This window comes from Bombina bombina, chromosome 5 (genome assembly GCF_027579735.1).
Source record: "Bombina bombina isolate aBomBom1 chromosome 5, aBomBom1.pri, whole genome shotgun sequence".
NCBI lineage: Eukaryota > Metazoa > Chordata > Amphibia > Anura > Bombinatoridae > Bombina > Bombina bombina.
The window spans coordinates 803178477-803194773 of NC_069503.1; the positions used below are offsets into that span (position 1 = coordinate 803178477).

General features: G+C 40.6%; 1 protein-coding gene across 1 annotated transcript in view; it reads right to left on the reverse strand.

Moving 5' to 3' along the window:
* Positions 1-16297, reverse strand: part of CEP192 (centrosomal protein 192) — a 1162204-nt gene that overhangs the window by 1030692 nt on the left and 115215 nt on the right. The window contains exon 8 of the mRNA XM_053715857.1: positions 10718-10883. Coding sequence (XP_053571832.1) covers positions 10718-10883 — 166 coding nt within the window. The remainder of the gene's footprint in view (positions 1-10717; positions 10884-16297) is intronic.

The window sequence follows — 16297 nt, forward strand, 5'->3', positions numbered from 1 at the left end:
CTTAAATGACAGTTTCAGGAATGGGAAAAAAAAGCAAAACAAACAGGCCTCTAGCAACCAGAAGCAACAAAAAAATGAGACTGAAATAATGTGAAAAAAACTGGCGCCAAGAATGACGCCCACTTTTTTGGCGCCAAGAATGACGGCCACATTATTTGGCGCCAAAAATGACGCCCACATTTTTTGGCGGCAAAAAAAGTCTGTAACATGCATGCGCCACAAATGACGCAACCACGTGAAAACATGCGCCAGAAATGACGAAATTTTGCGTCAAGAAAGTTCGCACCAAAAATTACGCAATAAATTGAAGCATTTTTTGCCCCCGCGAGCCTAACAGCCTGCAAGGAAAAAAGTCAATTGAAATTTTTTTTTCTTTTTTTTAAAAGTTAAGAAAAATTATTTATTCATATGCATTTTCCCAAAAAATGAAACTGACAGTCTGAAAGAAGGAATACTGATTATCCTGAATCAAGGCAAATATAAGTTTTAAGACATATATTTAGAACTTTACATATAAAGTGCCCAACCATAGCTTTGAGTGTCATAAATAGAAATAAGATTTACTTACCCCAAGACAATCATCTACATATAGTAGATAGCCAAACCAGTACTGAAACGAGAATCAGTAGAGGTAATGGTATATAAGAGTATATTGTCGATCTGAAAAGGGAGGTAGGAGAAGAAATCTCTACGACCGATAACAGAGAACCTATGAAATAGATCCCCTAGAGGAAGACCATGGTATTCAAATAGGCAATACTCCCTTCACATCCCTCTGACATTCACTGCACTCTGAGAGGAAAACCGGGCCTCAGTCTGCTGCGAAGCGCATATCAACGTAGAAATCTAGCACAAACTTACTTCACCACCTCCATGGGAGGCAAAGTTTGTAAAACTGAATTGTGGGTGTGGTGAGGGGTGTATTTATAGGCATTTTGAGGTTTGGGAAACTTTGCCCCTCCTGGTAGGAATGTATATCCCATACGTCACTAGCTCATGGACTCTTGCTAATTACATGAAAGAAAAGTAATGCTATTAGGCTAAAGAGTCAACATCCGGAAGAAACCGCAAGTGAGGACACCAATCTTTAGCACTCAGAAACTAGACCACGGAGGTCATACACATCTCACAACTCCAAAGGAATGGAAACTACAGTTCCGGGTCCCCAGGAACCTTTAAGAACCATGATGACGTCTGAAAAAGACCTGTATCCCAAGCAAATAGCCAGAAAAGGCCAACTTAGATCGGATTTACAACCCAGAAGCATTGGATCTACACACTAGGCCTCATATCTTGGAGTAGGATCCAAGCCCAGAGTCCATATCAATAGGCCAGAGTGACATTCAGAATCTGCATGTTCAATCGGCACCCCGAGGGTGACATGAACCCAAGTAGCAGCAGCAGAAAGCACCCGATCAGTACCTGTCTGGTTTAAGGACACTCCAGAACTGTCTTAAGGTCAAAGAAAAATCGACCCGAAAGTTCGATAAGATGAACTAGAAAAACATAACTTTGTTAGTCAAAATGTACACACTTCCGGGAAAGTGCCCAAGCTACCACAAAATCTCAACTATCGGTTCCAGAGAAAGAACATTCCCAAAACGGAATTATATCAGACATGAGCTTAGTAAAACAAATCAAACACATTCTATCCGGATCAAAATATAGTAAGGCAGCAACTGCAGGTGAACGCCCAAGGTGAATGAATACGCCAATGGAACCAGCCAATCAGAGGCCCCATTCACCCAAGCTCAGAACTGAAACCGATACATAAAAGAAAGAAAACGCGGAGACATCCAGGAGATTAGCTTCATCCCCAAACGTCTAACCCAGCTTGCCATACCGCATCTAAGGCCTCGGATCCCTCGGCCCACTAGGACTGGAATCCTCTAGTACCGCCAAAACATGCCTTAAAAGGACACAAAGACGTGCCAGCCTATAACGGAAGGCAAAATCATCCCTCGTCGGATAAACAAACGACCCTGAGGTTGGGGCCCCTGAAACCTCTGAGGCCAACGCTTCCCCAGGAGGCCGAACTGAATCAGGCGATCCCACGCCCGACGAGCCCTGGTTAACAGAACACGGACAGTATCTTAAAAATATTTCACTTGGGAGAAATAAAATGAGCCAGCGCCATAGAAATGGCCATGCGGAACCATGCAGTAACCTCTGGATTAAACAAGCCACCTTCTGGAGAAGCAGTATAGGCCATAGGCATACTTGCTTGCGTAGCAAAGGAATGTTCTGGGGCACACGCCTCACGGTCCCTGAGTCGGGAGAAGAGAGTACTCTAGAATGGCAATCGGAACATGACTGATGAGCATGGATAACCCGGGCCATTACATATTCATCACAAGACGCATTCTCCGTATCGGAAACATCCATGTCTAAGAAATCAGAATCCTCCATAATCTTGGGATTACAAATATGAAAAAAATCGGCACCCTTTTTACACCCCCAATGGCTGGGACACTCACCATCTCCTTAGAACCAGACAACCCACGAGCAGACTGTCGCCACACAACATATGGAAGATGAAAACAACGTAACCGCACCCGGTCACGAGGTACACCGTACCAGACACAAAAGAGAGCGCAATCTCAAGAGATCGTGCCATTGATAAGGCAGTTATGTTCAGAAAAGCCATAAGCCTAAGTATTACTACACATCAGCAGATAGAACCATATAACAAACATGATTAAATTCCCCCCTGTTCAATAACCCCCCTAGGAGATATTAACCCATGATTACTCTTTTAAGATAAAAGGAGCCCCACTGGGACCCTACCTACCTTCTTTCGTTATCACATTCACATAACGAAATAAAATGAAACAATCATACCGGAATAAACACAGTGGAAGAGGAACACAGCACCTTCAAGCATGACAGATAGTAGCCTCGTTTCTGACATGGACTTGAGAGAATAAAGGCAGGCAGCAAAACTCGTCAAAGCTGATTGCAGAGGAGCTGTTAATATGAGTCGGGATGGTTTCGCAGAAACACTCCCCCTGCATCTCCGGACTCTAACCTTCATCCATGCTCTCACTGAGAGGCTGACAGGATTACTTAAAACTCCAGTCCCATTTCGAAGCGTACTACCCTCCATAAGAGACTCTCGAGAACTTATGACACTTCTCTGCCAACCTCCTGTGATGAAAGGCAAAGAATGACTGGGGGATGAGGGAAGTGGGGAGGTATTTAAGCCTTTGGCATTTTGTATATTTTTGGGTTTTCATTTTAGAGTTGTTGTCAAAGTAAAAGGTATCTTCTAAAAGTCCCAGACTGCTGAGAATATAAAAGAAAAAAAAAAGAATACTGTGTGGCAAACTAACAAAAAACACTGAAATGTATATGTATACAATAAAATTTACTTTACCACCAAAAAAAAAAAAAAGAAAAAAAAGACAAAAAAATATATAAAAAAAACATAATTTATGCTTACCCGATAAATTCCTTTCTCCTGTAGTGTAGTCAGTCCACAGGTCATCCATTACTTATGGAATATATCTCTTCCTAACAGGAAACTGCAAGAGAATTACCCAGCAGAGCTGCTATATAGCTCCTCCCCTCACATATCATACTCAGTCATTCGACCAAAGCAGACGAGAAAGGAGGAACCATAGGGTACAGTGGTGACTGGAGTTTAATTAAAATTTAGACCTGCCGTAAAAACAGGGCGGGCCGTGGACTGACTACACTACAGGAGAAAGGAATTTATCAGGTAAGCATAAATTATGTTTTCTCCTGTTAAGTGTAGTCAGGCCACGGGTCATCCATTACTTATGGAATACCAATACCAAAGCTAAAGTACACGGATGAAGGGAGGGACAAGGCAGGAACATTAAACAGAAGGAACCACTGCCTGAAGTACCTTTCTCCCAAAAATAGCCTCCGACGAAGCAAAAGTGTCAAATTTGTAAAATTTTGAAAAAGTGTGAAGCGAAGACCAAGTCGCAGCCTTGCAAATCTGTTCAACAGAGGCCTCATTTTTAAAGGCCCAGGTGGAAGCCACAGCTCTAGTAGAATGAGCTGTAATCCTTTCAGGAGGCTGCTGTCCAGCAGTCTCATAGGCTAAGCGTATTATGCTACGAAGCCAAAAAGAGAGAGAGGTAGCCTAAGCCTTTTGACCTCTCCTCTGTCCAGAGTAAACGACAAACAGGGAAGAAGTTTGACGAAAATCCTTAGTTGCCTGCAAATAGAATTTCAGGGCACGGACTACATCCAGATTATGCAAAAGTCGTTCCTTCTTTGAAGAAGGGTTAGGACACAGATGGAACAACAATCTCTTGATTGATATTCCTGTTAGTAACTACCTTAGGTAAGAACCCAGGTTAGTACGCAGGACTACCTTGTCTGAATGAAAAATCAGATAAGGAGAATCACAATGTAAGGCAGATAACTCAGAGACTCTTCGAGCCGAGGAAATAGCCATCAAAAACAGAACTTTCCAAGATAACAGCTTGATATCAATGGAATGAAGGGGTTCAAATGGAACGCCTTGAAGAACATTAAGAACTAAGTTTAAGCTCCACGGCGGAGCAACAGACTTAAACACAGGCTTAATCCTAGTTAAAGCCTGAACGTCTGGAACTTCAGCCAGACGTTTGTGTAGAAGCATAGACAGAGCAGAAATCTGTCCCTTTAACGAACTAGCAGATAAGCCCTTTTCTAAACCCTCTTGTAGAAAGGACAATATCCTAGGAATCCTAACCTTACTCCATGAGTAACTCTTGGATTCGCACCAATGTAAATATTTACGCCATATCTTATGGTAAATTTTTCTGGTAACAGGCTTCCTAGCCTGTATTAAGGTATCAATAACCGACTCCGAGAAGCCACGCAATCAAGCGTTCAATCTCCATGCAGTCAGCCTCAGAGAAATTAGATTTGGATGTTTGAAAGGACCCTGAATTAGAAGGTCCTGTCTCAGAGGCAGAGACCACGGTGGACAGGACGACATGTCCACTAGGTCTGCATACCAGGTCCTGCGTGGCCACGCAGGCGCTATCAGAATCACAGAAGCTCTCTCCTGTTTGATCTTGGCAATCAAACGAGGATGCATCGGGAATGGTGGAAACACATAAGCCATGTTGAAGACCCAAGGGGCTGTCAGAGCATCTATCAGCACCTCTCCCGGGTCCCTGGACCTGGATCCGTAACAAGGAAGCTTGGCGTTCTGACGAGACGCCATGAGATCCAGATCTGGTTTGCCCCAACGACGAATCAGTTGAGCAAAGACCTCCGGATGAAGCTCCCACTCCCCCGGATGAAAAGTCTGGCGACTTAGAAAATCCGCCTCCCAGTTCTCCACGCCTGGGATGTAGATCGCTGACAGGTGGCAAGAGTGAGACTCTGCCCAGCGAATTATCTTTGAGACTTCCAACATCGCTAGGGAACTTCTGGTTCCCCCTTGATGGTTGATGTAAGCCACAGTCGTGATGTTGTCCGACTGAAATCTGATGAACCTCAGAGTTGCTAACTGAGGCCAAGCTAGGAGAGCATTGAATATTGCTCTTAACTCCAGAATATTTATTGGGAGGAGTTTCTCCTCCTGAGTCCATAATCCCTGAGCTTTCAGGGAATTCCAGACTGCTCCCCAGCCTAGAAGGCTGGCGTCTGTTGTTACAATCGTCCAATCTGGCCTGCGAAAGGTCATCCCCTTGGACAGATGTGGCCGAGAAAGCCACCATAGAAGAGAATCTCTGGTCTCTTGATCCATATTTAGTAGGGGGGACAAATCTGAGTAATCCCCGTTCCACTGACTTAGCATGCACAATTGCAGCGGTCTGAGATGCAGGCGCGCAAATGGTACTATGTCCATTGCCGCTACCATTAAGCCGATTACTTCCATGCACTGAGCTACTGACGGGTGTGGAATGGAGTGAAGGACACGGCAAGCATTTAGAAGTTTTAATAACCTGGCCTCTGTCAGGTAAATTTTCATCTCTACAGAATCTATAAGAGTCCCTAGAAAGGGAACTCTTGTAAGTGGTAATAGAGAACTCTTTTCCACGTTCACCTTCCACCCATGCGACCTCAGAAATGCCAGAACTATCTCTGTATGAGACTTGGCAGTTTGAAAACTTGACGCTTGTATCAGAATGTCGTCTAGGTACGGAGTCACCGCTATGCCTCGCGGTCTTAGTACCGCCAGAAGTGATCCTAGAATTTTTGTAAAGATTCTTGGAGCCGTAGCTAATCCGAAGGGAAGAGCTACAAACTGGTAATGCCTGTCTAGGAAGGCAAATCTCAGATACCGGTAATGGTCCTTGTGAATCGGTATGTGAAGGTAGGCATCCTTTAGGTCCACTGTGGTCATGTACTGACCCTCTTGGATCATGGGAAGGATGGTTCGAATAGTTTCCATTTTGAATGATGGAACTCTTAGGAATTTGTTTAGGATTTTTAAGTCCAAGATTGGCCTGAAGGTTCCCTCTTTCTTGGGAACCACAAATAGGTTTGAATAGAATCCCTGCCCGTGTTCCGTCCGCGGAACTGGGTGGATTACCCCCATTAGTAAGAGGTCTTGTACACAGCGTAGAAACGCCTCTTTCTTTATTTGGTTTGCTGATAACCTTGAAAGATGAAATCTCCCCCGTGGAGAAGTTTTGAAGTCCAGGAGATATCCCTGGGATATGATCTCCAACGCCCAGGGATCCTGGACATCTCTTGCCCAAGCCTGGGCAAAGAGAGAAAGTCTGCCCCCCATTAGATCCGTTTCCGGATAGGGGGCCCTCTCTTCATGCTGTTTTGGGGGCAGCAGCAGGTTTCTTGGCCTGCTTGCCCCTGATCCAGGACTGGTTAACTTTCCAGCCCTGTCTGTAACGAGCAACAGCTCCTTCCTGTTTTGGAGCGGAGGAAGTTGATGCTGCTCCTGCCTTGAAGTTACGAAAGGCACGAAAATTAGACTGTTTGGCCTAGGGATGCACCGAAATGAAAATTCTGGACCGAAACCGAAACCGAAAATTCAGGATGCCCTTGGCCGAAAACCGAAACCGAAACCGAAACTGACTTTTTTTTTCAAAAATGATTTTAAAATAGTTTTTTTTCTATAATTTTATATTACAGTTTTTAATGAATTTAATGGATCTGAAATAAAAAAAAATACAAGCCAATAAATAAATAACCATTAACCACACTGAAATTGGACAAAAAAATAACTTTAAAAAGCAATATAAATAAAAATCTGTTAAATCTGTTTCTGTTATATATGAATGAGTGAAGAATAATATATTGTTGATTATTTAATATCAATATACATTCTTCATTCAGTTCTATGTAACAGAATCAGATTTAAGAGATTTTCTTTTGGTTTACTAGTTATCCAAATTTAGTATAGTCCTAGAAAACCTTTCTATCTATGCAAAACAGTAAGGGCTAGACAATTAAAACTTGCAAGAAATGGTTTACACTGCAGTATTAATATTTATTGGCAGATCAGGAATACTGCATGTGTAATAGTTATGTTATACACAGCTCACACACACTAATTACAGACTAAATAACAGCACAGAGCTACAGCTTGGTATTTGTTAGGTTTAATAAAGAGCAGATACACTTTGTATTAGATATTTAGCTTATAACTAGATATACTGTATATGGGTTATACACAGTAAATAGTTGTTATGCACAGCTCACACACTAATTACAGACTATATAACAGCACAGAGCTGCAGTTTGGTATTTGTCATGTTTAATAAAGAGCAGATAAGCTGTGTATTCGATATTTATGGGTTATACACAGCTCACACACACTATGTACAGGCTATATAACAGCACAAAACTGTAGTGTGGTATTTGTTGGGTTTAATAAAGAGCAGATAAGCTTTGTATATTTAGGTTATGAGTAGATATATATATATATATATATATATATATATATAGGTTATACAGTAAATATGTTATACACAGCTCACACACACACTATTTACAGACTAAATAACAGCACAAAAAAGTCACACATGTGGTACACACACTAAGTAAAAGCCCTGCTTGTATAACTGTTTACTAGGGATTTAAAACGTAGAAGCTTTGTCTATTACTGCAATTATTCAGCATTTTGTGGAGGAAGAGTTGCTCCGGTTCAGCAGTTTAGCTCTGTTAGAGACAACGGAGGTTTGATTTACAACAGCATAACACAGAGCAACCCCCCTCTACCTCCTCACACTACACAACTGTAAATCAAACCTCCGTTGTCTCTCACAGAGGTGAACTGCTGAACCACTGAACCGGAGCAACTCTTCTTCTACAGCACTAAGCAAACAGTACACCGGAGCCTTTCAGAACAGGAAGTGCAGATTTTGCAAAAAGAGGAAGGAACCGCTCTAGGTAGGAAAGGAGGGAGGAGGCTGTGCTGCAGTGAGTGGTGTTGTGGGAAATGTAGTTGCTAATTAAACGGCCGAGAAGGCCTCTAGCTACACCATCCTTAATTTTAGGTGCAAGTAGATGCAGTAAGCGGCGGCCAGTAAGTGTAGGTGTGGGGCAGATAGAGCACGCAATTTTCGGCCGGTTTGCCCCTCTTTCGGCCCGAATGGGATAGGCTCATTTTCGGCCGAAAATTTCGGCTGCCGAAATTTCGGTGCATCCCTAGTTTGGCCTTTGATTTGGCCCTGTCCTGAGGTAGAGCATGGCCCTTACCTCCCGTAATGTCAGCAATAATTTCTTTCAAGCCGGGCCCGAATAAGGTCTGCCCTTTGAAAGGAATATTAAGCAATTTAGATTTAGAAGTCACGTCAGCTGACCAGGATTTAAGCCATAGCGCTCTGCGCGCTTGGATGGCGAATCCGGAGTTCTTAGCCGTAAGTTTGGTTAAATGCACAACGGCATCAGAAACAAATGCGTTAGCTAGCTTAAGTGTCTTAAGCTTGTTGATTATTTCATCCAATGGAGCTGAGCGAATGGCCTCTTCCAGAGACTCAAACCAGAATGCTGCCGCAGCAGTGACAGGCGCAATGCATGCGAGGGGCTGTAAAATAAAACCTTGTTGAACAAACATTTTCTTAAGGTAACCCTCTAATTTTTTATCCATTGGATCTGAAAAGGCACAACTATCCTCCACCGGGATAGTGGTACGCTTAGCTAAAGTAGAAACTGCTCCCTCCACCTTAGGGACCGTCTGCCATAAGTCTCATGTGGTGGCGTCAATAGGAAACATTTTCCTAAATATGGGAGGAGGGGTAAAAGGCACACCCGGTCTATCCCACTCCTTGCTAATAATCTCTGTAAGCATTTTTGGTATAGGAAATACGTCAGTACACACCGGTACCGCATAGTATCTATCCAACCTACATAATCTATTGGGCTCCACATTGGCCTTTAAACATAGTGAACAAAGAGATTCATCTGAGTCAGACATGTTTAAACAAACTAGCAATGAGACTAGCAAACTTGGAAATACTTTTCAAAATTAATTTATAAGCAATATAAAAAAACGTTACTGTGCCTTTAAGAAGCACAGAAAAACTGACACAGTTGAAATAACAATGACCAAAATAGTTATAGCAACCAAATTTTCACAGTAAATGTATTAAGTTAGCAAAGGATTGCACCCACCAGCAAATGGATGATTAACCCCTTAGTACCCAAAAACGGATAACAATTATATAATTAACGTTTTTCTCACAGTCAAATACACTGTCACAGGACTGCTGTGCCTGATTACCTCCCTCAAAATGGATTTTGAAGACCCCTGAGCTCTCTAGAGACGATCTGGATCATGGAGGATGAAGTAGACAGATTGTGACTGAATTTTTACTGCCCAAAAAAGCGCTAAAATAGGCCCCTCCCACTCATATTACAACAGTGGGGAAGCTCAGAAACTGTTTCTATGCAGAAAACAAAAATGGCCATGTGGTAAAAATCATGCCCTAATAAGTTATATCACCAAGTACCTCACAAAAACGATTAACAAGCCAGTAAACGTTTTAAACATACATTTGAAAGTTATTATTATTAATAAGCCTGCTACCAGTCGTTTTTACTGCAGTTAAGGCTCATACATTATTTCAGTATTAACAGTATTTTCAGAGTCAATTCCATTCCTTAGAAAAATACATTCAGTGTACACACACACACATCAGCCTGATACCAGTCATTATCACTGCATTTAAGGCTGAACTTACTTTACAATGGTATCAGCAGTATTTTCTCAGTCAATTCCATTCCTCAGAAAATAAATTACTGCACATACCTCATTTGTTGCAGGGGAGCCCTGCATGCTATTCCCCTTCTCTGAAGTTACCTCACTCCTCAGATGAGAAACAGCCAGTGGATCTTAGTTACGTCTGCTAAGACCATAGAAAAAAACCCAGGCAGATTCTTCTTCTAATGCTGCCTGAGAATAAACAGCACACTCCGGTGCCATTTAAAATAACAAACTTTTGATTGTAGAAATAAACTAAGTTAAAAAACACCACAGATCTCTCACAGCTTCCTTTTTAGTTAGGCTGCAAGAGAATGACTAAGTATGATATGTGAGGGGAGGAGCTATATAGCAGCTCTGCTGGGTAATTCTCTTGCAGTTTCCTGTTAGGAAGAGATATATTCCATAAGTAATGGATGACCCGTGGACTGACTACACTTAACAGGAGAAACACAGTATTTTTCCATGTCTGCAGAAAAAAAAAATAGTATACAGATTAATTATATACTATAAAACATTATCACACAATATACAAATTATTTTGCTCAAGCACTAAATGTCTCATTTCATGCGTACCTGGAACAGGAGATGTTCTAGGAGAACAACGTTCTTGACCATCCAACTGTAAACAAATTAGGCTTCCAGAACTATTAGGGACAGTTTGGACTCCATTTGAAGATTCATCTTCTGAGTTTCCACCTTCTAAACATGGCCTAAAATTTGGTCGACCATGTTGACCAACCTAATAAAAAACACTGTTTGCATTATCTAAAAAATACAGTTTTAAGATTGTCTTTCAATATTCGGAGCATACAATATTAAAAACAAACTTTCCAAATTACTTCTATAATAAAATTTGCTACATTTCCTTTAAATCCTGAAGCACCACTGCTCTTTAACACATCTAGTCAGTCAATCACAAGAGACAGATCTGTGCAGGCTCGAATAATAAGCTAGCTCTCACTAATGTAGGATACATACATATTTTTAAACAATGGATATCGAGAGTACATTTGAAAATAGAAGTGAATTTAAAAGGATTAAAATAGCATGCTCTATCGGAATCATGCAAATTTAATTGACTTTCCTATCCCTTTTAATTATAGAAAAAAAACTCAACCACTATTTTTCTTTTTCCTATGACAGCATTCAAATATTTATAGCCCTTGCTGACTAGATATTTCAAAATTTAAAATGCCAACCTATTTGCCTTTTGTATATGGGATAAATGAAATAAAATTATACATTTACAATAACTGTATTTGATGCCACAGCTTATTCATGCTGGGTACTCTGCTGATTCCTACTTACTAAAAACATTCCTACGGCACAAATGCATTTCTTAAAGGGACACTGTACCTAAATTTTTTCTTTTGTAATTCAGAAAGAGCATGCAATTTTAAGCAACTTTCTCATTTACTCCTATTATCAATTTTTCTTCGTTCTCTTGCTATCATTATTTGAAAAAGAAGGCATCTAAGCTATTTTTTGGTTTCAGTACTCTGGACAGCACTTTTTTATTGGTGGATGAATTTATCCACCAATCAGCAAGGACAACCCAGGTTGTTCACCAAAAAACATAATTTATGTAAGAACTTCAATGATAAATTCATTTCTTTCATATTAGCAAGAGTCCATGAGCTAGTGACGTATGGGATATACATTCCTACCAGGAGGGGCAAAGTTTCCCAAACCTCAAAATGCCTATAAATACACCCCTCACCACACCCACAAATCAGTTTAACGAATAGCCAAGAAGTGGGGTGATAAGAAAAAAAGTGCGAAAGCATATAAATAAGGAATTGGAATAATTGTGCTTTATACAAAAAAAACAAAACATAACCACCACAAAAAGGATGGGCCTCATGGACTCTTGCTAATATGAAAGAAATGAATTTATCAGGTAAGTTCTTACATAAATTATGTTTTCTTTCATGTAATTAGCAAGAGTCCATGAGCTAGTGACGTATGGGATAATGACTACCCAAGATGTGGATCTTTCCACGCAAGAGTCACTAGAGAGGGAGGGATAAAATAAAGACAGCCAATTCCTGCTGAAAATAATCCACACCCAAAATAAAGTTTAATGAAAAACATAAGCAGAAGATTCAAACTGAAACCGCTGCCTGAAGTACTTTTCTACCAAAAACTGCTTCAGAAGAAGAAAACACATCAAAATGGTAGAATTTAGTAAAAGTATGCAAAGAGGACCAAGTTGCTGCTTTGCAAATCTGATCAACCGAAGCTTCATTCCTAAACGCCCAGGAAGTAGAAACTGACCTAGTAGAATGAGCTGTAATCCTTTGAGGCGGAGTTTTACCCGACTCAACATAGGCATGATGAATTCAAGATTTCAACCAAGATGCCAAAGAAATGGCAGAAGCTTTCTGGCCTTTTCTAGAACCGGAAAAGATAACAAATAGACTAGAAGTCTTTCGAAAAGACTTAGTAGCTTCAACATAATATTTCAAAGCTCTAACAACATCCAAAGAATGCAACGATTTCTCCTTAGAATTCTTAGGATTAGGACATAATGAAGGAACCACAATTTATCTACTAATGTTGTTGGAATTCACAACCTTAGGTAAAAATTCAAAAGATGTTCGCAACACCGCCTTATCTTGATGAAAAATCAGAAAAGGAGACTCACAAGAAAGAGCAGATAATTCAGAGACTCTTCTGGCAGAAGAGATCGCCAAAAGGAACAAAACTTTCCAAGAAAGTAATTTAATGTCCAATGAATGCATGGGTTCAAAAGGAGGAGCTTGAAGAGCCCCCAGAACCAAATTCAAACTCCAAGGAGGAGAAATTGATTTAATGACAGGTTTTATACGAACCAAAGCTTGTACAAAACAATGAATGTCAGGAAGATAAGCAATCTTTCTGTGAAAAAGAACAGAAAGAGCAGAGATTTGTCCTTTCAAGGAACTTGCGGACAAACCTTTATCTAAACCATCCTGAAGAAACTGTAAAATTCTCGGAATTCTAAAAGAATGCCAAGAAAAATGATGAGAAAGACACCAAGAAATATAAGTCTTCCAGACTCTATAATATATCTCTCTAGATACAGATTTACGAGCCTGTAACATAGTATTAATCACAGAGTCAGAGAAACCTCTTTGACCAAGAATCAAGCGTTCAATCTCCATACCTTTAAATTTAAGGATTTGAGATCCTGATGGAAAAAAGGACCTTGCGACAGAAGGTCTGGTCTTAATGGAAGAGTCCACGGTTGGCAAGAGGCCATCCGGACAAGATCCGCATACCAAAACCTGTGAGGCCATGCCGGAGCTACCAGCAGAACAAACGAGCATTCCTTCAGAATCTTGGAGATTACTCTTGGAAGAAGAACTAGAGGCGGAAAGATATAGGCAGGATGATACTTCCAAGGAAGTGATAATGCATCCACTGCCTCCGCCTGAGGATCCCGGGATCTGGACAGATACCTGGGAAGTTTCTTGTTTAGATGAGACGCCATCAGATCTATTTCTGGAAGTTCCCACATTTGAACAATCTGAAGAAATACCTCTGGGTGAAGAGACCATTCGCCCGGATGCAACGTTTGGCGACTGAGATAATCCGCTTCCCAATTGTCTATACCTGGGATATGAACCGCAGAGATTAGACAGGAGCTGGATTCCGCCCAAACCAGAATTCGAGATACTTCTTTCATAGCCAGAGGACTGTGAGTCCCTCCTTGATGATTGAAGTATGCCACAGTTGTGACATTGTCTGTCTGAAAACAAATGAACGATTCTCTCTTCAGAAGAGGCCAAGACTGAAGAGCTCTGAAAATTGCACGGAGTTCCAAAATATTGATCGGTAATCTCACCTCCTGAGATTCCCAAACTCCTTGTGCCGTCAGAGATCCCCACACAGCTCCCCAACCTGTAAGACTTGCATCTGTTGAAATTACAGTCCAGGCTGGAAGAACAAAAGAAGCCCCCTGAATTAAACAATGGTGATCTGTCCACCACGTCAGAGAGTGTCGTATAATCGGTTTTAAAGATATTAATTGAGATATCTTTGTGTAATCCCTGCACCATTGATTCAGCATACAGAGCTGAAGAGGTCGCATGTGAAAACGAGCAAAGGGGATCGCGTCCGATGCAGCAGTCATAAGACCTAGAATTTCCCTGCATAAGGCTACCGAAGGGAATGATTGTGACTGAAGGTTTCGACAAGCTGAAATCAATTTTAGACGTCTCTTGTCTGTCAAAGACAGAGTCATGGACACTGAATCTATCTGGAAACCCAGAAAGGTTACCCTTGTCTGAGGAATCAATGAACTTTTTAGTGAACTGATCCTCCAACCATGATCTTGAAGAAACAACACAAGTCGATTTGTATGAGATTCTGCTAAATGTAAAGACTGAGCAAGTACCAAGATATCGTCCAAATAAGGAAATACCACAATACCCTGTTCTCTGATTACAGACAGAAGGGCACCGAGAACCTTTGTAAAAATTCTTGGGGCTGTAGCTAGGCCAAACGGCAGAGCCACAAACTGGTAATGCTTGTCCAGGAAAGAGAATCTCAGGAACTGATAGTAATCTGGATGAATCGGAATATGTAGATATGCATCCTGTAAATCTATCGTGGACATATAATGCCCTTGCTGAACAAAAGGCAAGATAGTCCTTACAGTTACCATTTTGAATGTTGGTATCCTTACATAACGATTCAATATTTTTAGATCCAGAACTTGTCTGAAGGAATTCTCCTTCTTTGGTACAATGAAGAGATTCGAATAAAACTCCAGCCCCTGTTCCAGAACTGGAACTGGTATAATTACTCCAGCCAACTCTAGATCTGAAACACATTTCAGAAATGCTTGAGCTTTCACTGGATTTACTGGGACACGGGAAAGAAAAAATCTCTTTGCAGGAGGTCTTATCTTGAAACCAATTCTGTACCCTTCTGAAACAATGTTCTGAATCCAAAGATTGTGAACAGAATTGATCCAAATTTCTTTGAAAAAACATAACCTGCCCCCTACCAGCTGAGCTGGAATGAGGGCCGCACCTTCATGTGGACTTAGAAGCTGGCTTTGCTTTTCTAGAAGGCTTGGATTTATTCCAGACTGGAGATGGTTTCCAAACTGAAACTGCTCCTGAGGAAGAAGGATCAGGCTTTTGTTCTTTGTTGAAACGAAAGGAACGAAAACGATTATTAGCCCTGTTTTTACCCTTAGATTTTTTATCCTGTGGTAAAAAAAGTTCCTTTCCCACCAGTAACAGTTGAGATAATAGAATCCAACTGAGAACCAAATAATTTGTTACCCTGGAAAGAAATGGAAAGTAGAGTCGATTTAGAAGACATATCAGCATTCCAAGTTTTAAGCCATAAAGCTCTTCTAGCTAAAATAGCTAGAGACATAAACCTGACATCAACTCTGATAATATCAAAAATGGCATCACAGATAAAATTATTAGCATGTTGCAGAAGAATAATAATATTATGAGAATCATGATCTGTTACTTGTTGCGCTAAAGTTTCCAACCAAAAAGTTGAAGCTGCAGCAACATCAGCCAATGATATAGCAGGTCTAAGAAGAAGATTACCTGAACACAGATAAGCTTTTCTTAGAAAGGATTCAATTTTCCTATCTAAAGGATCCTTAAACGAAGTACCATCTGACGTAGGAATAGTAGTACGTTTAGCAAGGGTAGAAATAGCCCCATCAACTTTAGGGATTTTGTCCCAAAATTCTAATCTATCAGATGGCACAGGATATAATTGCTTAAAACGTTTAGAAGGAGAAAATGAATTACCCAAATTATTCCATTCTCTGGAAATTACTTCAGAAATAGCACCAGGAACAGGAAAAACTTCTGGAATAACCACAGGAGATTTAAAGACCTTATCTAAACGTTTAGATTTAGTATCAAGAGGACCAGAATCCTCAATTTCTAAAGCAATTAGTACTTCTTTAAGCAAAGAACGAATAAATTCCATTTTAAATAAATATGAAGATTTATCAGCATCAACCTCTGAGACAGAATCCTCTGAACCAGAAGAGTCATTAGAATCAGAATGATGATGTTCATTTAAAAATTCATCTGTATAAAGAGAAATTTTAAAAGATTTTTTTATGTTTACTAGAAGGAGGAATAACAGACATAGCCTTCTTAATGGATTCAGAAACAAAATCTC